Raw genomic sequence first — 27815 nt, 5'->3', positions numbered from 1 at the left:
AAAGGTTATCACTTGCTTGGAGCATTGTGATGTGAATGGAATGTTTGTGTCCTTACAGCAATTAAAGCAGAAATGATCAGCAACTGTATCTAACAAAGATTAATTTTTAACACCTACAATTAAGACATGTTGGGCTTCTCTTCAAGGCCAGTGAATCCTATCTGAGATGTCACCCACTGAGGTTCTTTTTCAGAACAGTCAATCAATGGTTGGAACTACGTACGGTTTAGATGAGATTGCTCCAGACCCTATGTGTTTACATTCACTAAATTCAAGCTATAGATTGATTCAGTTAAGTTTTCTACATCGGATTTATCTCACCCTTAGATAGCCCTGGAAGTAGGGCTGGGCAATAGGGATAAAATCAAATATCACAATATATTTGATCAAATACCTTGATATTGATATTGTGAAGATAATATCATATTGTGACTACAGCATAATATGTTTTCTATGTATAGCAAATTAAATAGCAAGCTCACTGAGCTTGTAGATCTACGATTTTATAGATGGGTTATTTTTGAAAATCTTTGAATGTATAAAAAGACTTAAAGGACGACTTCACCACTTTTCAACATATCTTCATATAATAGGTCCTCACTAATGCTCATGATAAAATGGTACAATTTCTTTTTTATCAGTCTGTGTCTCAGAGGAGGGCTGTAGACAGTTCAGAAACCCGTCTACCAGTGACATCATCGATGGGGAATCCAAGCTAATAGAAACTGCAGGCTTTGTATTCCTGGAAAGTTGCAATGCAATAATAGATCCCATTGTTCTCGCCTTAATAAAAATCAGAATTTTTTTTTTAAAATCTTTTTGGGAAAAAAAATCCTGCCTAACGATGATGTCACTGGCAGACAGATTTCTGGACTGTCCACAGCCCTCATATGAGACACAGACCAAGTAGAATTTTTTTTTGTAATTTTATCATGAGCATTAGTGAGGACCTATTATATGAAGATATGTTGAAAAGTGGTGAAGTCGTCCTTTAAGTGATTAAAATTATGCAGGAAAAGACAACAGAGCCATATCATGATATTACGATATCCAAAATCCTAGACGATAGCAAGTCTCATATCACAATATCATGTGATATGTATATCACATGATATACACATCAAGAATATAAGAATATAATTGTTACTTTTTCTGTAATTGTATTCTTGCTCTGTAAAGCACTTTGAGCTGCATTTCATGTCATGAAAGGTGCTATACAAATAAAGTTTATTATTATTATTATTATGAATATCAAAATCATATTATATATTGATACTGTATTGCACAGCCCTACTTCCAGGCTATAATAACCCAAATGGCTGATCCCTTTACTTTAGATGTGGTCAGAGGGCACTTTCCTTTATTCCATTTGGCAGTGTAATAAACTATAAGGCTTTTGGCAGGGAATGTGATGTTTTATCCACATGGAGTATACTTTTCCAATGGATCCCTGAGATGCCTTTTGGGCAACTTCTCAAACTCTAATCTTACACATAGTTATTCCATCAAGCTTACAGAGATCCAGCTGGTCACTGCCAAAGAATGTACATTATAGCAATGAAATGAAAAATCACATCTCCCATTGCCAGATGGATTGTGGCTCTCTCAGAAGTGAACAGCTGCATACCTCTAGGAAAGACAACCACTTTTACCACTTAAACCCTATAGGCCTATACTACGTTGACCAGGGTCCCCCAGAGGTCTGTACTTGGAACCCTCGTTTTTTTTCCATCTACACTAAATCTCTTTGCTGAAACTAGCCAATCTAGTACAAGCTCAGAATAGGGTCGCTAGGGTTAGCGACCCTCCTTCCTCATCCATGTCTGGTCATTTCTCAATCTATCAGGCGCATCAACATCCAAGAATTCAAGAGTTCGCTCTGACATGATAATAATAGGGTCGCTAGGGTTAGCGACCCTCCTTCCTCATCCATGTCTGGTCATTTCTCAATCTATCAGGCGCATCAACATCCAAGAATTCAAGAGTTCGCTCTGACATGATAATAATTCCGTGAAATAAGAGTTCATTGGTCTGCTATTATTCTTGATCATGACAACATTTGATTTGTATACTTTGCTATCCCCCTCTTATGGGACCTTCTATGGCTCCCTTCCCAGAAATGGACTTCAGACCCTTGCCCTAGTAGCACTTTACTCAGTAGCTGCTTCCCCAACTACTCTTCGTGCATGAGTACTTTTGCTCTAGTTTTACATAGGATCTCACCCCTGCATAGGTTTCTCTTCTACCTAGGATCTCGCCAATAGGTTTTCTGCCACTACAACCTTTCATCAATTACATGGCTCCTATTTCACATGATGGTCATGGTATCTACTATCACCAGTACCACCACTTACAAATTACGAGTACTGTAACATTCTAATGTTGAAACCAACCTTTTCTCAACCTGTTTGTATTTATATCCTTTCTCTCTTAAAGGGACACTTCACCCAAAAAAAAACTTTGTTTCAATGGATTAGTCACCCCATGGAGACTTGAATTCATGGATATTCTTTTAGTTTTTTGTCTCATTCCTAAAACAATAATTTGATGACCGGCAGCGGTTCCGGTAGGAGACACAACGAGTCTCCGTTGTGTCTCCTACCGGAACCGCTGCCTACCGGTCCGCTGGTCATCAAATTATTGTCTTAGGAATGAGACAAAAACAAAAAAATATCCATGAATTCAAGTCTCCATGGGGACTAATCCATTGAAACAAAGTTTTTTTGGGGTGAAGTGTCCCTTTAATTCATTTGCTTACTTTTAGTAGTGTAGTGGATTCTTCCAATGATGCAATGATGACAGACAAGTCTGCATGTTCACTATTTATTTACACGAACTACAGCATGTTTTAGATTTAATATAGCACGCACACAAGCAGGTAGCAGGAATGACTCCCATCATATAGTAGTTTCTGGGTGCTCATATAACATCCCCATCAAGCTGACAGACTCAAAGCTATTCTTACCTATACCCCTCACAAGGTGTTTCAATATTGCATCCTGCCTCCATCATCATCATCAGAATTAATGTTGCTGTCCTAATATGTTCAGTCTGTTCTTTCATCTTCTCTATTTGAATCACAGACCTTTAGGCACAAGGGTCATTGTGACATGTCCAGATATCATATGTTGGGGTGTCCAGGTGTCATCATGTTACATAACTCTTCATAGAACATTTCAAGCAGACAGTGATGACGCAATCTACTAGTCTCTGTTATTACAGAGTTATTACAGGGAGGTCGCCACTGGTGCATGTTACCTAATGCAACATGCATTAGGTAACCCTGTGGACGGATGGATAGTGGCAGTGGTGGAAAGTAACTAAGTACATTTACTCAAGTAAACTACTGTACTTAAGTACATTTTGGCATATTTTTACTTTACTAGAGTATTTCCAATTTTCAATACTTTTACTTCTCCACAACATTTCAGAGACAAATATTGTACTTCTACTCCACTATAATTATTTGAAAACGTTACTTGTAGATTTTGATTTATTGATTGATTGATTGATTGATTGATTGAATACTTTATTAACAGTTTGCAAAAAAAGCAAAGAACGTACAGTTTAATACAAATACAAAACCACTTAAACCCTATAAATGCATAGAGATTATTATTACAAAACATAAATCAACCACTTCAGCCCCATGTAAACTTCGATCTAGTGAGCTTGTATATTTGCTATTGTCAAAAGATTTTTAATACATTTTATAGACATGATACCTTGTGAACAGGAAATTCTGGATAATGAGTCTACTTTCAACTTTTTTTCAATACTTTTGTACTTTTCTCAAGTGAATTTTGAATTCCAGACATTTACTTTTAACAGAGTATTCCTACATTGCAGTATTGATACTTTTACTTTTACTAAAAAATGTGAATACTTTTTCCACCACTGTTACCTAATCCCTACCCCGTGGACGTAATGGATGGATAGTGTGGTGGATGGATACGGAGCGAGATAGAGGACAAAAGTGTGACTAGGCAGGCAGCCTCTATAAGAGCTGTTATGCAACCGCTGACCTACTAACACATATTCTGGAGGGGAGAGGGAGAGAGAAACTGGAGCAATAAGTCCCCAGCAGCATAACACAAGCACTCAGAGCCAGCCAAGCAACCGAGGAACACGGGCTGAACTAACAGTGTGAGAGATCAGAGGGAGAAAAAAAACAATCCGAGGCACTTTTTCAACGGGAACTTTCAACGTTTTTTTCTTTGGAGAAAGAGAAGGAAAAGACAAAAGAGGGATCAGATCCATCAGACACAGAGGGATCAAGGACTAACTGCGGAACAGACAGCTTTTGTGTCGGGCATTTTTTTTGGAGACACGTCACTTTTGAAGGTACGTTTTATATGGGGACCCTCGGTGTTGTAGTCAAAACGTGGGGGGGTAAATTTACCCTTTATTTATGTCACATCACATGTAATAATGTCGTTATTACAAACGGATTACGGATCGGATGGTTTATGGTGGTTTTGGCTGTATGTGTGTGTGTATATGAAGTGGACATGATGCTGGGGCATTGTTCACATGGCGACTCACCCGTGTTGCCATGCCCGCTATTATAAGCAACTTTGGACTTATATTTGCTTGTAAATATTGGTAGTTTTGCGGGTTTGTGGGTTTTTCGTTTCTAAAGTGTAGTTGCTTATTTTTTTGACTTGTTTCCTAATGTTTTGTTTTTTCTTATGGTTGAAACCAGTGGTTCTCAAACATTTTCATGTCAGGGAGGGACCCCCAAATTATAATATGTATTTGTCTGCGGACCCCCCACCTGAAAATATTTTGTTCCAGATTTGTGTACTGTGTTGTTTAAAAAATATTCCACATTTTGCTAATTTCTTTTCTTTTTTGAAAATATGAGATCTACAAGTTCACAACGCGTTGCATCGCGACGCGTTGTGAGCTTGTAGATCGGCTATTTTCAAATCATGGTCGCTTCTTTTGGGCTTGTTTTCATAGACCACATGGTTGCTTATTTCTCTCACACAATCTGGCAACGCTGCGACTCACCCTGCCGGTAACCGTGACTTTGAGACATTAACGTCCTATTATCGTCAATATACCAGGCCATCCTTTTTATGATTTAAGAATGTCCATTCAACAGATACACGCCCGATTTGGTGTGTGATTTATGTTAGACTTATTTGAAATGTGCGGATAATAGCTTTGTTCCTGTGGGACAGTAGGAATAATGGTGAAACGTGGTCGCATCTCTCAATGTGCTCAATGTCAAGGCGAGGCGAGGCAGTTTCCCCCCTCATGGTGTTTTCCAGGGAATGAGCTGTAGTGTAACTGTAGATCAGTGGTTCTCAACCTGGGGGTCGGTGTCCCCACATGATTTTGGGGAAGTCCCCAGATGACAGTAAGTGACAATTTAAGGTAATACCTTAAAAGAAAAGAAAAAATACCAAAAACTGGTCAGACATTGGCCAAATTGTCAAATAATATAAGAAAGAGGAAAAAAATGTCTTTGTGCTTGTCAGGGTGGGGGGCTCCCCAGTTCTGGGAGGTCCCCAGTTCAAATATGATTATTTTGGGGGGTCGCAGCTTGAAAAGGTTGAGAACCACTGGTGTAGATAGTATACATGCTGTTACATTGTTACCTTTTACACGCACGCACACACGCACGCGCGCGCACACACACATTTTTTATTTATTTTTTAAATACTTTAGTTGTTTCATTAGGTCACCTTTCTTACAATTCCCCCCAAAATGTTTGTTTGTGTTCAAATTAACCACCCATCAATATGTAATAACAACAATAAGTAAAACAGAGAGCTTAGCATTGAGGGACTTGGAGGCTATGACATAACCAGCTGAGAGAAGCAATGAACAGTGATTCTCCCATGGGAACATAATCCTGTAATTGAATCATGTTTTCACACTTATTTTCCATGTCATTCATAATAGATTCACAACAACCCGGCCGAGGTTATTAAGTATTCAGTAAGTTGGTATGAAGTCTTAACAGAAATATGTGTTTTATTAGAAATGAACAGTGATGTTGTAACACACCACACTGAAAATATCAGACACAGAAAATGGAGGCTAAACCAGATAATGATCCCCTCTAGTTTACGCAAAGCCGTCCCAAAATCCCTGTGAGATGATATCTTTGTGTGGCTTTGTTGTGTAATAATTAGAATTAGTGAGCATCCAGGATGTGATGTGATGCAATGGACAGAAACCCCTCTCTGGCTTTGCCTGCCTGGCCAGACAGTCATAGAGCTCTGCTGAGCTCTTTAGACTGCCAGACTGTTGGTCTGGTTTCAGAGCCGTCTACATCACTACCTCCCAGCCAGCTCTGTGAATATAGGTCAGACATGAGGTATGGGGGCAAGAAGAGCCAACAGCCTACTTTGTCACTTTATCTAGTGGAACATGTGTACACACAGGGGAGAGGATTTGCACATATTTCATTTGCTTTACTGACTGCCCCCACATGTGCTGCTTGGCAGCCATGTTTTCTTTTATAGACTTGTGATGTTCCTAAAGTCTAGCATTTTATTATGATACAGATTTGACCTGACCATTGTCTACTTAAGTAGTGGCCATCTAGTATGTTAGCAGTCACACTGGAGATATCCTACAAGTGCAGATCTAATCCATACTGTATGGGCGGGGATCTCAGGGTAGTTGACGGGCAGAAACTATGAGAAGTTTAATTAGTGGTGATGAAACCTTTAGGATATTTCTAAATTAGCATTACGATGTGAGATTAGAACATCTTCGTAAAAAAAAAAAATCATCAAAGACTAGGGGTTAGTCAATAATATAGTGCCACTAGAAGTGCTTGTTTCCAGTATAGAATCCTTTGTAAACATGACTGAGTGGAAACAGGCAGCCATAGGACATGGCAGTAGTTGACCTGGAATGTTTGGATTCCGGGTTCCAAGTTCCGCGGGCTTCTTAACACAAAGCCAGGGGACAAAATGGAGATGCCTGTGCTGGGGCCCCTCCACATGTGTGGGGGTGGAGGATCACTGCGGAGGTGGAGGAGGGGAAAGGGATGCCATACATTACCCAGGCCAGACTTGCCTCAGAGGGGGGGTCAAAGGTGCAGCAAGTGTCTGAGAACTATGTAGTCAGTGCTGAACATTTTTCTCCACTTCCCCACAGCCCCAAAACCCACATAGACTCACAGCCGCAGGGAGTTAATTCTTTGTTATTCAAGCGGAAAAACCTATTCTTTTCAAAGCCCTCAAACGGTGCGTGTACTGCATCTCTACCTCTCTTCTTAGATCCATCTTAACCGGTATTAATATACCCTGATATTACCGTTTAAACTCTTAGCTGTTGCTTAGACTGCAGCAGCATGCCAGGCTTTGTTCAGACTATAGGCAAATCCGGTTTGTTTCTCAAATACGATCTTTAGGATTGACTGTCCACACTGTTATTTGCCAGCGGATTTGATTTCAGACAACCTTTGCCACGATTATGATTAATGAACGTGAAAAAAATTATATGTAGTGAAAATAGCAGATACAAGCTCACAACACTTCGTGAAAAAAGCTTAGTTTTTTTTGCTGTCCAGACCAAGAATTCCAAAATCTGATTTGGGGTGCCAGTGTGAACATAGCTTAGGGTGTTGTACATAACCAGAAACCTGTAGCATCTGCCATTGTGTAATAGGTTACGCATGTGTTACACAAGCTCTGCTTTGCATCAGAGAAATTCAGAGCACGTATGCACTGTAGCAGCAGCAGTCCCCTCCTCTCCCTGCAGTCCCAAGAGAGGCTGTATGATGTGAATTTAGCTGCAGATATGGGTGTGTGCTTTGACGTCAATACCATACTCTCTTTTTTTTTATTCAGCAATTTCATAGGGATTTGTCTTTAGCTGAATGCAGGATAAATGTTGCATAGCAGTCATTGCGGGTTTATAATCCCAATTTCTAAATTGATGACGCTCTAATGTCCTTCCATTTATTCTCATGCCGCAGTGTCGGTGAAATGCCGCACGACCACCAATTGAATTCCACTAGCCCCCCCAGCCCCCCTCACCTCTTTCTGTGGCTCTATTTTTAGAGTGCACAATATGGCGCTTTTCCCCTCTCCGTGCCTCCCTCTCTCGCAGTCCCACTGACCTATTTTATGGCGCACCGTCAAAGACGGGAAGAGCAAAAAAAAAACAAAAAAAAGACGGGAAGAGCGTTCATTGCGTCTTTTCTAGGTCAGTGGGACAATGTAGACGTATGCATACGTTTTCCCCTCCCCTCTTCGCTTAGCGGCCCTCCTCTCTCCATTGAGTCTGTCTGGAAATTACCAGTGTGTGTGTGTGTGTGTGGGGGGGGGGGGCTTCGTTGACCCCATGTTTTTCCCATGTCTGCTAGTGCTTCGTATCCAAATAGGATTTCCTTGTTTTTCTACTATTGCATTCTGCTAAGGAGACAAAAAGGGTAGACAGAACAAGCAAATTATTTCACTTCCGCAAAGACAAATCTCTGTTGAAGTCTAGTATGAAGTGTGAAGTATGTGACCTGTCTACACTGGCTGCTCCTTCTTTATCCAAATTCCTAAATGATAGGCCTTGGCAAATACATGGTGTACTGCAGCCTAAGCAAAGAAAATATCAGAGCACAAGCCAAGGTGCTTCAGGGATCTCATACTGTATTACGTGTGGCCTGTGACTGTGACATTATGCAACAGTAGCACATGGAGTACTAGGTAAAGAGGCAGTAATACATTCTAGCACACGTTGGGTATGAATAGCGACAGAAAATAGACATCTAGATTGGAGAGGGAACATTACGTTTTAAATAGCTATAGTAAATGAATGTCTGGCAATAATCCTGAGATGGAGATTAGCTATTGTTAAATTGTTAATGTTAAAAGTTATCAGTGTTCATGTCATTGATTGGACCCACTAACCTACATCACACACATGGCTAGCTATCAGATTGTGGGAGTTCAGGCTGGATGTTAGAATGAGACTCTGTATTATTGCGTCACTGAACGCTGAAAGGTTCATGGCCCTCTCTGTGGAAATGTACATAACATTTAACCCCCATGTCAGGTGGAATGCTTCAGGGATGGATAGGCAAAGGAAATCAACTTCCTGCAGTTACAACGTGTGAAATAGGTAGCTCTCTAAAAGATCAGAAAGAGGAGGTAGATCAGGCCTGCTTACAGAGTGTTGGATCTTTTACTACAGGCATCCTTGATAAACAGATATTCTACTGTATGTATTGGCTCTATAGCATAACAGTCAACGTAACCCACTGACACAGTGACCCAGATTATTACATGCACTCCTTGCATGTCATTACGTAAAAAACAGTTTTCATTGTTGATGATTGCCCTCGAATCTCATTGTAATAATGTGCACCAACTGTGCAGTGCCTGGAGGGGAAGGGAGAAATTTGGCTTGAGGCAGGAGTTTGGTCTACTTATCATGTAACCTGGATGGATTTGTCATAATGTAATCTGATATAGACACTACCTAGCAAGTGCGGTGGGGTTTGGTATTGTGTAATGTCACTATTGTGTGAGAGTTACCAAAGAAACAGAGACTTTGTGGCTGTAAGGACAGATGGGACAGTTTGCACTACTATGTAATTTGGCCTCATATACACTAAGCAGTTGTCTAGCTCATTTATCTTAAGCATAACATTAAAAAAAAATCCTTAACTGATAATCATAGGACATCATTGTGTCATTACCCAAGCGTATGCAAAGATATCAGACATTGCCTGTGTGATATCTCACATGGATCAATCATAGAGAGCGCTGCACACCACTGCTATGCTATAATTCACGTCCCTCCCTCCCTCCGCCCTCTGTCTGCCAGTCTCTGCACTGAACTGGCACACACAGTCAGCCGCCTCTAGGTCTCAGTTATGTGACTGTGACAGTGCAGTGTCTTACACAAGGGCTCTGCAGTCAGCACAGTCCCAGCCTAGGTTCTCTCTGCTGCAAAATGGATACATAGAAAGAAAAGAGAGGGAGTGAGGGGTTGTGAGAACTGCATTTTACCCTCTGGCAGGTTGTGGCAGTAAGTTAAGAAATGTGATAGCATCAGTCATTATGAGAAACACTAAACCTTTCCCAAGTCGAACCTCAGATGTTACATAACCTGAATGCTTTTGTCAGATTTTCTGTGCTGTACTGTATATCCAACAATTGATACACTGTACTTTTAGTGCATGAACGTTCATCGGGACAAGTTATTAATGTATGTTCTCTCTCTCTCTCTCTTTCTCTCGCAGTTGCTGGTGAGCAAGCCAGCTGGCAGAGCTGAAACCGGGTCCTCAGGTTCAGCGGTGGAAGTCCAGAGAAGCAGGACAGTGTCAAACCCTTTAAAAAACAGTTGGCTTATACAAGTCCTCGTCTGCCCCTCCCCCCTTTGCCCTCACTGCTAGAGTTCTACTCTGGCCCTAAGTCAATTATAATGGAAAGCCTGAGCTTACACCTATCCTCCACCAGCAAGAAAAACACCCTGGATGCGGATACATTTTCTACCTACTCTGAGAGCATCGGTTCCCCCCTGCCTGATGATGAGCCACGCAGCGGCCGCCAGAGTAAATCCAGCAAATCTAACCTGAACTCCCGGCGCAAGCGGGAGTTTATTTCGGATGAGAAGAAAGATGCATCCTACTGGGAGAAACGCCGGAAGAACAATGAAGCTGCTAAGCGGTCACGGGAAAAGCGGCGCCTCAATGATATGGTGTTGGAAACCCGGGTCATGGCGCTGAACGAGGAGAACGTTCGTCTAAAGACAGAGCTCCTTCAGCTCAAGTTACGCTTCGGTCTCATCAGCACAGCCGCCTATATGGAGAAAAGCCAGCAAATCACCACTGCATCTGCTGCCGCCACCAGTGACCTTGGGTGTGACATGAGCGATACCCCCAACAATAACCCCTACCTCTCCAGTAGCGGCTACTCCAGCACCTCCCAAGTCATGATGAACTCGGACTCCTCAGAAACTGAACAGTCCAGCCGTGGTGAGCGCCACACCCCGCTCCCGAAGTATTCTCCCCGTGGCTCCCTTTCTGATTCCGATGGCTCTTCCAGAGACAGTCCTGAACCCATGAGCTACAACATCAAGAGGGAATCCTCAGCTATGGAGGTGACACGAATGGAAAGTAACGGGAACACTAACGGGATGCCGAATGGTGCATGCCACAGCGCCCTGGTAGCTGTTCACCAGCAGAGTGCACAAGACGGCGAATGTGCCATGGACTACCAGAGCCCTGCGCTCCAAGCCGCCTCTGCACAGAGGAGTGTGATCTTCCAGCACCGTTCCAGCAGTGGCCCTTACGTCATGGACAGCCAGAGGCCACAGGACCAACAGTATCAGGACCAACAGTATCAGGCCCAGCAGAGCAGACCGTCACAGCAGGGCCAGCACACCTCCACCTCCAAATCCTCAGAGTGCTCCCAGACCATCATGGAGGTTACGGAGAGGCTGGAGAGAACAAAGACCATAGACTCACCACAGTATGAGTTCACCAGTGGTCACGGCGAGTCCGCGCAGCAGCAAAGATATGAATCCCATGCCCAGCATCAACAAGAGAGCCTTCATGGCCATTACACCTACCAGGGTCTGGAAAACAGTCACCAGCACACAAATGGCCCACAGAACCCCTTTGCCCCGAACTTGATTCACAACAGCGAGGAGGGCAAGTCCTCCTTCCAACACCACGCCTACCTCAACGCATTAGACGAAGAGCCCCCAGTGCTCACGTACGAAGGACGATCCAGAGCCGAGGGCTTCTACCAGGAAAGCTCCTCAGGCAAAGACACCTCATCCAGCGACGGGGACCCCCGCAGCTCTGACAAGGAGGTCTCCACAGATGACGAGTCGCCCTCCTCTTCCGCCTCTTCCTCCATCAGTAGCTACTACCCGAAGGCGGCCGCGCCAATGGGTCAGAGAGAGGAGGGTCACGCAGAGGTCAAAGGCACTGCCCTTCCCCACAAGCTCCGTCTCAAGTACAGAGCAGCAGCTCAGGCCGAGGGTCGCATCTGTGCCCCCGCCTCACAATCACCCTCCCCCACGCTGCCCCAGCACCCTTACTTGGCTCTGTCCAGCAACCAGCACAGTGGCCCGGCGGAGAGCAGAGATGCAGAGGAAGAGGTGCGGTGAACGACAGGGAGGAGGCTAAAAAGGGAACAGGCTGTCGGGGGAACGCCTGGAATAAACTGTCCGGCATGACTGTGAGCAGCTCTAAATGTGGACTTGTCAAAGACACTGCCCGGTCACTCTCTCTGGTGTCTATAGTTGGATGTAAGCTAGGATGCGAGCTAACCATCAAATTTCACTGTGTCACCCCTTCTTTTTTTACATGGAGCCAACCCCTCCCCCCCCCCTTCATCCATCACTCCACACATCCATCTCCACAAGCAATGAAAACAAAAAATGACTTAAATCAGTGAGGTGTCAGGGACCAGAATGAAACTCTCTGGAGGTCGAGTCTGGATTATTTCCCCAGGGAAATGTCAAACGTTATTCACTCAACTGACACATGGTGGGTGGCCAGCACAGGTACACTTGCAAGGCATTGTGGGAAAATTCCCTTTACCAAAGAAATGCATCCTTCCTCTGTATCTCCTCTCTGGACAAAGAGTTTCATTCTTCCTCCCTACAAACACACCAGTACTAGGTTTTCATTACTCCTCCATTTCCCCTGTGCACAGAATATTCCTTCACTTCTCAAGCACTTGGATTGTATATTACTGTGATTTATAAATTTGCATATATTGAATATATATTTTAAGAAAACAAAAAATGACAACAAAAAAAAAAGAAAGGAAAAAAAAGTGGGATGCAGCAGTCGAAGGCAATGAAAAGCTGTCCGTTTGTTCTAGTTGAGAGTTGTACAGTTCCTCATTGTCAAGTAAATGCCTCAAATGTTTTTCTTTCAACTTTGCAAATGAGCCACAGGTAAAAAGAAAGAAAAAAGGTTTAAAAAAAACTTACTGATCCATGGATCAACTCGAGGTCGTTCTGGTGATCAACCTTTGACCTCTTAGACACACAAAACTCCTCAGTCAAGGCCAGTAATCCACATATCAGTCTGCAGAGTTACATGCCGCTTTGTTGGCAGAAACCATCAAGCACAAGGTCTTAGACTATCTTCAATTATCAAGTGAGAAATTGGTATTTCCCCCTGCAAAAAATAAATAAATAAACACTAAAAAGGAATCAAATGGCTCTCCAATTGTAACAGGTATAAAAAGCTGCTCTTTTCTCTCTTATAAGGTGCCTCTTTATTGTATTGTCCTTTGTCGCCACTTAGGCCAATGTTGCTATGATCCCACTCACCTCTGCACTGAGTTTTTTTAGTTACAGCATAATGCAGTAGATCATGCAGTCTGTAAAGGGTGATTTATACTTAGTTGCTGGTGTCACACACCTATCCAATGGCAACAAAGTATATATCAAGCCCTTAAGAGTCTCACTCCCTGGTGCCTGCCTCTGGCCACTGTGTATAAGTGTATATGTAAAGTTCTCTATTTCTATCTCTTGTATACTGTTATTTTATTTTATTATGTTATTATTATTATTATTATTATTATTTTCTATTTTATTACGTTTTTGTTTTTTTGTTTGTTTTGTTATTATCGTGTGTGTTTCAGTTCCACTGTTGTGTCATTTGCCCTATGCTCTTCCTGGTTGTGCTATGTATTTGCCCATGTTGACCTTTGCCCCTGTTATCATTTGTACTCTGTGATGCTGTATAATGTTTGTCGTTTGCCGAAAGGCTTAATGAAAATGGAGTAAATTGAGGAAGGCTTGTCCGGATGTATTGCTGTACTTCACATGTGGATATGCAACATGGATACAGAAATGACTCGTCTTTTGATGTGAAAGATACAAAAAGAAAAAAAAAAGGAAGAAAATAAAATTTAAAAATTATGCTTCTCGACTGTTTACATTCTTTATTTAACAATTATGAAGTACAAACACACAGAACAGTACACCTCTTTAGACAAGGATGTTGTGTTCTATCAGAGAACAAGCAAGCTACCAGCACAACCCCATCTACACAGATGCAGCTGAATTACAACATGCCCTCTACATTAACTCATCCCTCGTCATCCATCCATAGTCAGGCAAAGGGAGATATTTCTTGAAATATGAATAACTTCAGCATGAGCAGGCCTGAGTGGCCTAGCAGTACATTAGAATGTTCTTAACCATGGCCTAGATACTTATGTCATACTCCCCCCCCCCGTCTCTCTCACACGCACACGCACACGCGCACACGCACACACACACACACACACACACACACACACACACACACACACACACACACACACACAGAAAGGTTACACTTAATAACCACAGGCACAATTATATGCCATAACAGACATGTCAGATACAGTCAATCTATTATTAAGAGTTGGAAAGGGCACAGTTCTAAAGTAAAAGACAATACTGTGGGTAATCAAGTTACATTTTACTCAAAACGGAGTCCAGTAACACCCAAGTTCATTGCTATTTTCAAAATGTTTTACTTTTTACTCATATCATCTAGCATCAGTTGTGAGAGATGAAATCCCAAATACCTGTAATTTTCTCTAAATGTTAGATTTTGAATTATTAAAAGATAAATTACAATTACTCAGATTTACACAAACAGATATTCCAGTTATATATTCAAGTAAAAGTGCACACAGTGAAGAAAATGCATAATAAAAAAGTGTTAGACTAAAAGAAAACTATTAAAACACAGTAGTTAGAATGCTTAAACTGTAACTAATTACTATTCACTGTTACACAGTATTGCTCAGCGTCACGATGGAATATGCTAGATGCACTGAGTCAGAGACGTGGAGAATATCCCAGAATGCAACACACTCCGGCAGGCAAAACAAATTATATAACTGCCTTGGCAGGGTAGAAAAATGTCAAGGGTGGCTACCTCAAAAGAACATGCTGTTGATGCATGAAATGGAACAAGAAGTAGCAGTCAAAATGCCAAGAACAAGTTGACATGGGTAAATGATATCATTGTGCCAGGTTACATAATAGCCATTATTAATAATTAGCCACCTTGTTGCTGCTATGAATCACCATCAGGTAGGCTACCCTGTCTGTAAAGGAGCCCCTTAAATGAAACCACCCACCCAAGCATAATTCAAATGGCAGGTCTCTCCAGATTGAAATAAGTTTACGGTAACAGTATATCCAGAAACATTTGGATTTGAATATATTTTTGCTGCGAGTTGATCAATATAATTCAGGCAAAGCCTATGATAGCCAAAACTTCAAGTTTTGAAGTTGGACAAGGTTTGTTTTGTATTATTTGTGTCAAAAAGGTCATACAATGAAACCATGTAGACTTGAGCTATAGGGTGTGGAAATCCGTTATGTCTATTATTTATTCCAGTGGTTCTTAAAACGTTTTCACGTCAAGGTTCCCCAGATTAATATGTATTTGGCCATGGACGCCCATCTGAAAAGATGTTGTGCCAGGGACCCCCATACAAAATGTGTGTTGTTAAAATTGTTAAATAGCCAATGTATATAGGGTTAAAGTAGTTAAAGTAATTTTTATGCTATATTAAACCAATTTGCTGGGGACCCCCTGGTACCCCCTCAAGGACCCCTGGGGATCCTCGGACCCCACTTTGAGAACCACAGATTTATTGTAAGCACTGAAGTGAAGCAGTTGTAGATTACATTATTAGATAGATATTAGATTAGTGGATTTAGAGAGTTGCATATATTTTCATAAAATAACATTAACTTGCATTGATCCAAAATGTATTAGAATATGGTTCAAGGTCTTTATTGCCTTACCAACTATTTGCAGTAAATCAAACTATTTATAGTTATAAAAAAGAACCCATTTTAATAAAATAATCAATGTTTGGGGGGGATTTAATACAGCAGCATAAATGAACCGTGATCGTCCAATAGTCAGAACTTTTTCAAAATAGTGACAATAGCAGATCTACAAGCTCACAACTGATCGTGATTTAAGACATTGTGAGCTTATTATTTTTGCATGACACTGAATGAATAGGAATCGATTTTAGTAAATATATTAAAAAAAAAATATATATATATATATATATATATATATATATATTCAAATGTTCTTGTGTCGATTCATTGACTAGGCCAATTGTTCATACAGTGTCGAATACTTGATTGATCAAAAAAGTTATCAACAGAATAATCGCTAAAAAACAGAGACAAGGTTGGATATGTTTCTAAAGGAAATGACTCAATGGCTAGGTAGGCTACAACTGAACAAAACAAAACAAAACAGTATTTTATAAATGATTAGGTTTCACTGTGCGACTGAATGATTCTGAACATGGATCTGGATGTCTTCTACTCTTCTTTAAACCAGCCGTGTCACGGCACCTAAAATATACGACACGACAATAACAGCTGTCCTAATCCCTGTATTTCTATACAGACACATAGGATAATGGTGCATGATAGTTTATGGATCAGTGGTTTAACACAGGGAGACCCATTGTACTCTATCTGTAATATGAAACCCTCCTGTGTTCATCTGTTTCCGCTCTCGCTGGCTAACCACAGGGACTCACCCTGCACCACAGACTGCATACTAGCCACCAATGAATGAACTGTAGCAAGGTGACATTTTGTAAAAACTGGAGTGCTTTGTAGTGCGCAAACCCCCTCCCCCATTTCTATTTCTTTCTTTGCTCCTCCCTTTTTAAGTCTTTGCTTGTCTCTTTCTTCCTTGCTTGCTATTTTCCCTCTCTTCTCCCTTTCCCTTTTTTGCAGGCCATCTTTTTTTATAAGCTGTATAATGTGGAGACATGCGAAAACAGGCCAGGAGAAAAAGTAGGTCAGAGGAGATGGAGGGAGAGAGAGAGAGAGAGAGAGAGAGAGAAGGGGAGGAGGGGGCTATTCAGAGTTAGGGGTTGAGAGGCGAGAGGCAGCAGGAAGGAAGGAGAGGGAGAGAGAGAGAGGAAGGAGGGAGGGAGGGAGGGAGGTTACATCACATGTCTCTGCAGTGTAAATTTGAGCAAACCGATCTAAAAGAAGCTCTCTCTTGTTGCTGCCTCAGGGAGCAGGTCAGTAGCACACAACTGGAGTGACGCAGGTACGGTACAGTACACACACACACACACACACACACACACACACACACACACACACACACACACACACACACACACACTTCTCAGAACCATACCATCTGTGGTGGAGCTGAGCTCAGGGAAAACTAATCGGGTGTTGCTTGTTTACATCTTGACACTGTGTGCATGATGTAACCAGGAAAAGAAGGTCAGAAAAAGAAGAAGAGCACACTCACAGATGTGGTGTGTACATATTTAATGATCAAAAGAAGCATCGCTGTGAAAGGTATGAAATATTTCTGAACTGACAGTTTAAGGACAAGGCAAACCTTCAGCTCCAGGTGCCATTTTGACAAAGACGAGTCACAGTAAATATTACCATGAAGATGCTAAGATGGAAACACCACGGACGCCAGAAAGAGTGAGATCAGTGACTCATAGTGGTTATGGTTTATGTCTTGCCTTGAGACAAGAAATGATGGATGTATTAACATCCCCCCCCCCACACCCCCACACCCCCCCACACACACACACACACACACACACACACACACACACACACACACAGACAGACACAACCCTAACCACCAACCACAGAGGTACAGTACAGTGCTTTAGTAGTGGAGTGGCAGGACAACCCAGTTTCACCTGTCTAAGATACCACATAGTGAAGACGTAGAATAAAGACGTAGAATAAAGTAGACAACTGTGTTGGCTGTGTGGAGAGAGAGAGAGAGAGAGAGAGAGAGAGAGAGAGAGAGAGAGAGAGGGTGGAGGCAGTGGGAGAGCCAGCACTAAGCCTGCAGTGATCTACAGTCCTAGTTATGTAACTATGGTGCTGCTGAATGTAGGTCAGCAACATAGGGAGAGACAGAGTGGGGTAGGAGAATGACGTTGGTGGATGTATTATGCACTTATCATTCACATGTGTGAATGTGTGCGGGGGGGGGGGGGGGGTGTTGTGTAAGTCGCTCTACACTGTTAGGTAATAATCTGAATACACATACTTAGCCACACTGTTAGGTAATAATCTGAATGCACATACTTAGCCACATGCACCAAAATGTACTGAGTAATATTCCAGCTTGTACATTTTGCTGTAAAAATCGAATCTAAATCTAAAAACCGTCCGGGATGAAATTTTCCCAGGATTGTTCTGTAATCTTAGACAGTCTATATATCCTCAGTATTTAAGTCGCTCTACACTGTTAGGTAATAATCTGAATACACATACTTAGCCACACTGTTAGGTAATAATCTGAATACACATACTTAGCCACACTGTTAGGTAATAATCTGAATACACATACTTAGCCACATGCACCAAAATGTACTGAGTAATATTCCAGCTTGTACATTTTGCTGTAAAAATCTAATCTAAATCTAAAAACCGTCCGGGATGACATTTTCCCAGGATTGTTCTGTAATCTTAGACAGTCTATATCTCCTCAGTATATTTCTTCTCAGTACAATGAAGAGAAAGCTCTCGCGGCATTCTGAGCCAAGGCCAGCACAATATGTTCCAGAGAGACCCCTGGGGGGGCAAATGTTACACCATCTCTGAATGCTCTTCTAAAAGTTGTTACATTCAACAGCAGACTGGACAAGAGGGACAACCTCCCACTGCTAAATCAAACGGAATCAAGTGAAAATGGGTCAAGCAACGTTTAGTTGTAAATCGGGCCAGCTATATGGACAACGATCCATGAGGCAATTTGTTTTATTCTTTATATACACATGTCTTGGAGCAAAAGGGGGGCTGATGTTTGGCACAAGAGAAAGAGGGAGGCGAGTGATGGAAAAAGAGAGAGATGGAGAGAGAGAGAGAGAGAGAGAGAGAGAGATGGAGAGAGAGAGAGAGAGGGAGAGAAAGGATTCCTCTGTTGAACATACTTGGCTGGCTGCTGTTGTCTGTCTGCCATGACCCATCCCCTACTGCCTTTGTCTTCTCAAATAGCAAGAAATAGGTCAGGACGTGTGTTTGTGTATGTATGCTATGCACGCATATTTTATGGGCATTCGAGAAAGCGAGTGTGTGTCCCTGAACTAAGATATGAGCACCGTTTTCAGTATTGACAAATGGGATATACAAATGTACAAGTGGAATAATAACAATGATGTCGGCAAGGCAACAAGGGATTCTCTCTCTCTCTCTCTCTCTCTCTCTCTCTCTCTGATATAGGCCTGCTAGTTTAAAGCTATTGATTTCACATAAAGCAGAAAATAGCTTGTACAACTCATGTAAACTATTATGCAAGTAACTACACCACCACAGTCACATAACAGTGAAAGGACATGGTCATAAATCTCATTACAGGCGGACCATGACAGCACAGCAAATGTTAAATATAGGATGTAAGAAAGTTGAGCATTTTTCAAATAAAAGTAGGCCTCTGTCTGTCTGTCTGTCTGTCTGTGTGTGTGCTCGCATGATTAATAAGCAATGATGTTATGCAATCCTAAACCACCCCTGGGTTCTGCTGTCATATCCTGTACATGTGTGAATATTGTTGAGGAAGTGAGCTGTGTGTGCGTGTGTGCGTGTGTGCGTGCGTGCGTGCGTGCGTGCGTGCGTGCGTGCGTGCGTGCGTGCGTGTACGTACAAGCTCAGCCATTTCTATGAAGAGAAACACCTCGTGTATTTTAGGATGGTGATCCATTCACCACATGGCTGGTGAATTTGTCAGCATAATGCATAGTGCTACTTCATTATAACGAACCTTTTCCTTGATTGAACTGTTATATTGTGTTAAATTAGTTTCCACAGTGAGTGCCCCAAGTGAGACTTTATTTTTAAGGGATTTTTACTTGTCATGTCCTTGCAAAACATTTGTTTAACTTCAAATATTGAACTATAAATAATCATCTTAGTAACAAGGTCCACCACAACATTGTTACTATGGTGAGGTTGACCCCATTCCATAAAATGACTCTTGCACATTTGATAAATGATCCTATCATCTTACAGTGAGTGTGTCGAGTGTCTTTGCACAAGAGTACTATGATAAGATATAATGGCTGTTGATGCACACAGTGTTCTGACTAACGAACAAACATAAAACACATACAGTATTTAACACCTACTTACCTAAATGCTTCAGAAGGCGTCTGTGTGTGTGTGTGTGTGTGTGTGTGTGTGTGTGTGTGTGTGTGTGTGTGTGTGTGTGTGTGTGTGTGTGTGTGTGTGTGTGTGTGTGTGTGTGTGTGTGTGTAGGGGTGACACCGGACAGCTCCTTCAAAAGCTATATTCAAACCTAAGATTTCACAATGTTGTGTGGGGTGTGTATTACCTGCTTGAACTGCCAGGATGCTCCTCCACACTGACTAGAAGTGACTATTGGTCAGACAAATGATTACAACACTGAGCTGCCAACTTTGCTTGACCCTGAAAAGCCTGACCCATGAAAAAACGGTCATCTTTCAAATACAAAAGCTATCATTTTATTTTATTTTTATTCAGCAGTTCTACTTTACTTTTTAGAGTGTCAGTGAGAGAGAGACAAGGAGACAGGAGAGGGGATGCCATGAAAAGAGCCTCAGGTCAAAGTCGAGTCCTGGTCAGTTGAATATTTTTCAAATACGGAAAAGAATGGAAAGAGTTCATCTTTAATTTCATAATGGAAGTCAATGGAGCTCAGATAAGGCTGAAACCATGCCAATTATGACATCATCTGTACGCTGGGTGCATGTCAAGCCCCCAGAGTTGCTGAGAAACATTGAAGCCGCCACCCCAGTGGCCAAAGCTGGAACTGCAGGCGGGGAGAAATACAGGGCACTCCGCCCTCTAGTTATATTATACCTCTATTAGTAGGGGGTACTAAGTGAAAAATCGTTACGCGGCGGATAAAAGCATGAAATTTGATACAGATGTCCCTTGGGTCATCCTAAAACATCCTAGAAGGGGTGCCCAAAAAAATCTTAAACAGGAAGTGAGTTATGGACAAAATCCAAAATGGCCACCTAAACTGTTGACCGTTGACTCAAAAGACACCAAAATAATCTCCAAAAAGCATAAAATGTGGCACACATGTCCTTTGGGTCATCCTAAGACATCCTAGAAGGGGAGCCCAAAAAAATCTGAAACAGGAAGTGAGTTATTGACCAAATTGAAAATGGCCGCCTAGTGTTGTCGATTGACTCAAAAGACAACTAAAGAATCTCAAAAAAGTATAAAATGTGTCACACATGTCCCTTGGGTCATCCTAAAACATCCTAGAAGGGGTGCCCAAAAAAATCTTAAACAGGAAGTGAGTTATGGACAAAATCCAAAATGGCCACCTAAACTGTTGACCGTTGACTCAAAAGACACCAAAAGAATCTCCAAAAAGCATAAAATTTGGCACACATGTCCCTTGGGTCATCCTAAGACATCCTAGAAGGGGTGCCCAAACAAATCTGAAACAGGAAGTGACAGTCACTTAGTGGTAGCAGGGACAACATCTTAACTGTTGTGTGACATACAGGTAGCAGGGACAACATGTTAACTGTTGTGTGACATGCAGGTAGCAGGGACAACATCTTAACTGTTGTGTGACATACAGGTAGCAGGGACAACATCTTAACTGTTGTGTGACATGCAGGTAGCAGGGACAACATCTTAACTGTTGTGTGACATGCAGGTAGCAGGGACAACATCTTAACTGTTGTGTGACATACAGGTAGCAGGGACAACATCTTAACTGTTGTGTGACATACAGGTAGCAGGGACAACATCTTAACTGTTGTGTGACATGCAGGTAGCAGGGACAACATCTTAACTGTTGTGTGACATGCAGGTAGCAGGGACAACATGTTAACTGTTGTGTGACATACAGGTAACAGGGACAACATCTTAACTGTTGTGTGACATGCAGGTAGCAGGGATAACATGTTAACTGTTGTGTGACATGCAGGTAACAGGGACAACATCTTAACTGCTGTGTGACATGCAGGTAGCAGGGACAACATCTTAACTGTTGTGTGACATGCAGGTAGCAGGGACAACATGTTAACTGTTGTGTGACATGAAGGTAGCAGGGACAACATGTTAACTGTTTTGTGACATGCAGGTAACAGGGACAACATCTTAACTGCTGTGTGACATGCAGGTAGCAGGGACAACATCTTAACTGTTGTGTGACATGCAGGTAGCAGGGACAACATGTTAACTGTGTGACATGCAGGTAGCAGGGACAACATGTTAAAGGGATATTTCACTTTCAAAAAAACTTTGGGTCATTTTATCGTCTACTCAGGCTTTTGTGAGCCCCCCAGACCGTTTTTAAGGGGGGGGGGTGCTGGTGTGTGTGTCTTTGATCTTCTGCTTTCCCGCACAAGGTTGCAACTTTGTTTAATTTCAAGCACGAGAACCTGTCTGCTCCCACACTCCAAGCACGAGAACCTGTCTGCTCCCACACTCTCCTACATTTTTGGGGCATTAAAACGCTATGGAGTTGTGCCCCAATAGAGGGCTTGATCTCTGGTCATATGAAGATTTGTACAATATATTATGTATTGGTAATCATTCATAGGGTCTTAAAAGTTTTAGAAAACGTATATTTGGCATTGACAATATATCACTTAGAAAAGGATTAATGTGGAAGGTCATCTTATTCAGAGTGGTTTTTAAGACAATTTTGGGCATTTAGAGTTGTTTAAAAAATATTTAAGACATTTTTCATGGGTTATTTTTGCCAAATCCTTTAATATCAGTCTATTTACTATAAATGTAAAAGTTATATTTAGCACAATCAGCCAAAATGTCAGAATGATATCAACTTTTAGGAATCATGGGTCATTTCTGGCGGCCATTTTTGATTTTTCCTTTAAAAAACCCTTTAATGGGTCCACATTTTTGGGCACCCCTTCTGAGATGATGAGATACATCCTAAAGAGTGCGTGTACCAAATTTGGTGCTTTTATCCGCTGCGTAACGATTTGGCCATTTTTTGTGCTTAGTACCCCCTACTATATGGTGCATGTGCCTTTATTGCCATTACGCAGTAGCTCAGTAAGAGCTAGTTTTGCACACAACACATGTCCATATTTGGGCAAGACTGACATCAGTATGATGTCATCATCAGAGATCCACAACAACCCTGTCTTGTTGATTCCTGGCTAATGATAAGAAACCAGGGACAATGACAACATTTAACAAAATGTATTTTGTTTACTTTCTACAATATTTACTTTGAATGGCCTTTCGATAATAAATTAAATCATGAATTACTAATTTGTAACGGCAGCTATTTATACAAGATGTGTTGTCTAACCTCAATGTGTCGTCATGGCATCAGCCGCAAACAAATCATTCAGCTCCATATATGGGAACAAAAGGGGGCATGCCCATATCATGGGCATATACTGATGACATCAGCGATCTCCATATATGGGAATAAAAGGGACAACGACTCCATACATGGGCATTAAAGGGACAAGGACAGATACAGATATCTCCATACATGGGCACAAAAGGGACACAGACAGACAGGTACAACGGGTACTCTGACAAAGCCCCCGACACTATGACTCAGACATATTGGTGGGATCTGCAGTGCAACGTAGGTGTGAGGGCCGCGTAGCGGCCCGAACCTCCGGTGATCAAAAATACCCGACTGGTCTTCTTTTCCCATGTGTTTCACTAATTCATCCCAGATTGAAATTGGCTACTATAGGACATAGGTCATTATAACTCATAACCATAACCATATAAACAAACCCGATACGGCCATATATAGGCATGACATGTCACTATGACTCAGACATAACCATAAACAAACCTGAAACGCCCATTTAGAGGCATATATGGAGATCCGGTTGTCCAGAGCCACATTTCCGACCGCCATGCACATATATGGGCCCGACCAACTTCAACACTCCCTCACACTCCCTCACTCACTCCCTCTCCCTCGAGGGAGTCGAGGGAGCGTGGTGCCCGCCGCCGTCCAGAACTGCCGATCCGACCGATATGCCTATATATGGGTATGCCAATATATGGCCATATACTGATGACATCATGGATATCCATATATGGGCATAAAAGGGATAAGGACTGACAGATACAGTGGGCATAAAAGGGACAAGGACTGACAAATAGAGATCTCCACAGGGACACAGGGACACTCTGACAAAGCCCACCACACTAGACTCGTAGGTGTAATGGCCGAACCTCTAGTCCAAAAAATACAGGAACATGCACTGTTTTGACCTCTGTATCACCTTTGATAGGAACACAAAATGATAGCCGTATATACAGTGTATGGCACACACCCCACTGCAGCAGTACCAGGTGGGGGCTCCCATGGAACATTGACATTCTGGGCCCCTTCCCGGACCGAAGACAGCACAATTGAGACCTCTACTTTCGGCTGTTCCTGTGAGCATACAGAACTGCAGTGGACCCTAGTGGCTCCCATGTTCGGGAGAGGGGTCCAGCCTTGGAGGCTGGGCTGGAGTGCTTTGCACAGTGACGAGAGCCTGGAACTGGCCTTTCGCTAAAGCTGGGGTCCCAAGAAATGGGCCTATGACTCCTGTAGTGCGGGGAGAGGGCTTCATATGAACTGGACCATGTAACATGTTGGCCAAGTTGTCAGACGTGGTCTACACGGCTCCATAAGGTGGTCATACATCAGGACCAGCTGACCCCTTGCCAGCACAAAAGAGGACTTGACAGCCGCAATAAGAAAGTACTTATCTCTTTCTATGAAGAGTAGCCATGCTTACTACTGAACCCACTGTTCATCACAGTACATATATAGAATGGGCAGTGCAAGGCTTTGTGGTTGCTATTAAATGGATTAACCTCTTCAGATTAGTCTCAGCTATTTCAACCCATCTGTCTGCTCTAGCACCACAAAACATCTACTGTACGGTTTGTGAAGTAGGCTGCAACAGGGCAGAGGACATTGGGTTACAGGCATCATGCAGGACAACAGAACGGAGCATGCGTTATGTATAGCCCAATTCATACCTCATCTTACGACAGTGTCGCTTGTGGAAAACAGATTTTCGACGCAATAATGGTTTTCTAGTTGGAAAGCAGTTCTTTTCAGAGAGCAACACTGTCATACAATGGGTTTATGGTTATTTCATTATTTGTGGTTGGGTATTCTGCCCACTTCAGAGATATGGTCATGTGAGTTTCTCCTCTTGACCTACAGTAACAGTACATGTACACTAGACAGGTACACAAACACAGTCATGAAGAAATAAGTTTAAATCTGACACAAAGCACATGTGCAGCACAAACTCACTCTAATCTTTGTTGTCATTGGTAAATGTTCATGTCCAAATAAACACAAAATATTTAAGTGATGTAGCCTACAGTAGGCTAAAATGACTAATTTACAGTGGTTAGTGTACACATGAATGCAGTCTGTGGACACAGCTGTCTGGATGTGCAGTATGTATGGACAAACTTTTGCAGTGGGTCAGCAAGATTTGAGTGTGTGCGACGGAGAGAGAGAGAGAGAGAGAGAGAGAGAGACAGGTCTTGACAAGGGTCTTCTTCAGGCCAAGGACCCCTTAGCTGAGAGAGAGATGAAACAGGGACCCCCTCTATAGAAAATTGTGTTCCTCAATTGAACCATGGTAAGCTCGCTGGGACATCAGGGGACATAAAGGGTGAAACTATCCTATAATACTTAATTATTTATTAATCACTTGACTGAACCATCAATCAAATACAATTTCAGTCATTTAATAATTGACATAGTGATGCATCACAAAAATTCTAATATGGGCTTAACAAAAATGTGAATGATTGTTGAAAAGCTAAGTTATGGACTGCTGGATAAACATATACATTTCAACATGTTTGTTTGGGTTCAGATAACTTGTGATTTACTTTATTCTTTTACTATATTTTCTTATTTTAGCATAATATCATGGTCTAAATAAATCACAGATTTATTGTATAATCCAAAATGTATTGATTATGAATATAATCATTAGTTACTTGGAGCCTTAGGGGACATAACAATAGAACAAACCACAACTGTGGAGAAGAGATCTCTATCCTGAGCACAGAGGAATTATTATTTTTACAGTCGATACATTTGCAATCATACACAAGAGATGTCATGTGAAAATATGTGAGTCTATGCACACACACACACACACACACACACACACACACACACACACACACACACACACACACACAAGCCATACTGTAATCTAAGCAGTTAAATTGGAATAGTGAGAAGCATGTGACTTGTACTGTAACCACTTCAATCAGACAGATATGCTTATGTTTACAAACCATTCAATTAACACACATGGTAGGTAAAGATACAATTGTTAGATCTATACACTTCTTTACGATGCTGTAGAAAGTACTGCAGAAAAAAGGTTATCGAGGTCAAAGCAGAGGGTTCAATGTGGGATCTACAACAGCAGACAGGGCAGGCAGCTAGAAGGAACATGTGGACAAAGTCCTCTCCTCACCAGGTGGACATTATGTGACAGCTATTGAACATGCAACAGCACACACGCACACACGCACCCATGCACGCACGCACGCCTACATCAGTTCTTTTTGTTGACACCGTCTTACAACAAAGTATAAATTAGACAATACACACTCTCACTCATACATTCACACAAGCGTATTTACACAGCACATTAATACATACATGCAGTGGTGGCAGAAGTACTCAGAGATCGTACTTAGGTAAAAGTAGCAATACCACAATATTAAAATACTCTGTTACAAGTAAAAGGCCTGTGTTCAAAATGTTACTTGAGTAAAAGTACAAAAGTATTGGCATCAAAATATACTTAAAAGTACCAAAAGTATATGTACAAAATGTTTGAAAATAGCAGATCTACAAGCTCACAACGCGTCGCAACACTTTGTGAGCTTGTAAATCGGCTATTTTCAAATAGCCTATGGTATAAAATAGGGCTAAAGTGGTTAATGTATGTTTTTTCTATAATATGATAATTTATATCGGCAAAGTAACTGAAGTTTTTTGTCTCACTTGAGTAAATGTACTTAGTTACTTAACACCACTGCATATATGCATGCACAAATCCAGACTTATCACACACACACGTCAGAGTTCAATGCCACCTACTCTCCACAGAGCGAAAGCTGAGAGGTTAATAAGAGGTGGAATGGAGGAGTCTGATGATGGAAATTGGGAGCTCTGATTAAGTGCAACAGCAGCACAGGCCAGAGAAAGGGGAGACAGGTCACAACCTCCTGACCCCTGGGGTCCCCTGGAGGCAAAAAGGGAGGAGCTGGGAGCTATTCTTAGGGCTGTGTGTGTTGACTGTCTGAGAGACAGCCGAGCCGACGCGGGGGCATTAGGTTCATGGCTATCCCTGTTGCTAGGATACACACATCTGCCACTTCGAACTCTGACCTCCGGGTTTTGTAGCCAACACGAGGTCACTAAGGTAGGAGAAAGGCAGGATTATGTGTTGAGCTGTCTTTTGTTTCTTCTTTCCAGCCACTACTTTCTTCACTATCTTTCTGCTGCCTCTCAAACAGTAAATAATTCTGGCATTATAGGTCTAAAACTTTGGCTTCAGTAAGTTGCCTGACAAATATTTATTCTTTCTCATCATTCTTAGTAGAAGTAGTGTTACTATTATGGTTTATCCCATTGATAGCGCTAAACTCATTACAGTGCCCTAGTAATGGAAAAAACTGGAAAAATACAAAGATTGTTTTCTAGCACCACCACATGGTAGTTTCAAGTCATTACAAATTCAAAAGGGATGAATGGCCAGAGTTGCAAGTCAAGTTGAATGAGAAAGTGTCACAGAACTATGCCTCTGCAACTTTGGTCATATTCTGAATAGCAA

The 27815-nt window shown here is 41.9% G+C and overlaps 1 protein-coding gene across 1 annotated transcript; it reads left to right on the top strand.

Annotated features, from left to right (window-relative positions):
- Positions 1-4064: 4064 nt before the first annotated feature.
- On the top strand, positions 4065-13854 carry nfil3-5 (nuclear factor, interleukin 3 regulated, member 5). Its single transcript, XM_080419715.1, has 2 exons — positions 4065-4344; positions 10214-13854. The coding sequence occupies exon 2, from the start codon at positions 10396-10398 to the stop codon at positions 12088-12090; it is 1695 nt and encodes a 564-aa protein (XP_080275841.1). The 5' UTR covers positions 4065-4344; positions 10214-10395; the 3' UTR covers positions 12091-13854.
- The last annotated feature ends 13961 nt before the right edge of the window (positions 13855-27815 follow it).

The sequence above is a fragment of the Gymnoscopelus braueri genome, assembly GCF_963280865.1.
Source record: "Gymnoscopelus braueri genome assembly, chromosome: 2".
NCBI classification, from domain to species: domain Eukaryota; kingdom Metazoa; phylum Chordata; class Actinopteri; order Myctophiformes; family Myctophidae; genus Gymnoscopelus; species Gymnoscopelus braueri.
This window is presented reverse-complemented; position numbering and strand designations above follow the sequence as displayed.

Excerpts from the sequence above, each read along its gene's own strand:
- nfil3-5 (XM_080419715.1), top strand. The coding sequence starts at position 10,396 with ATGGAAAGCCTGAGCTTACACCTATCCTCCACCAGCAAGAAAAACACC.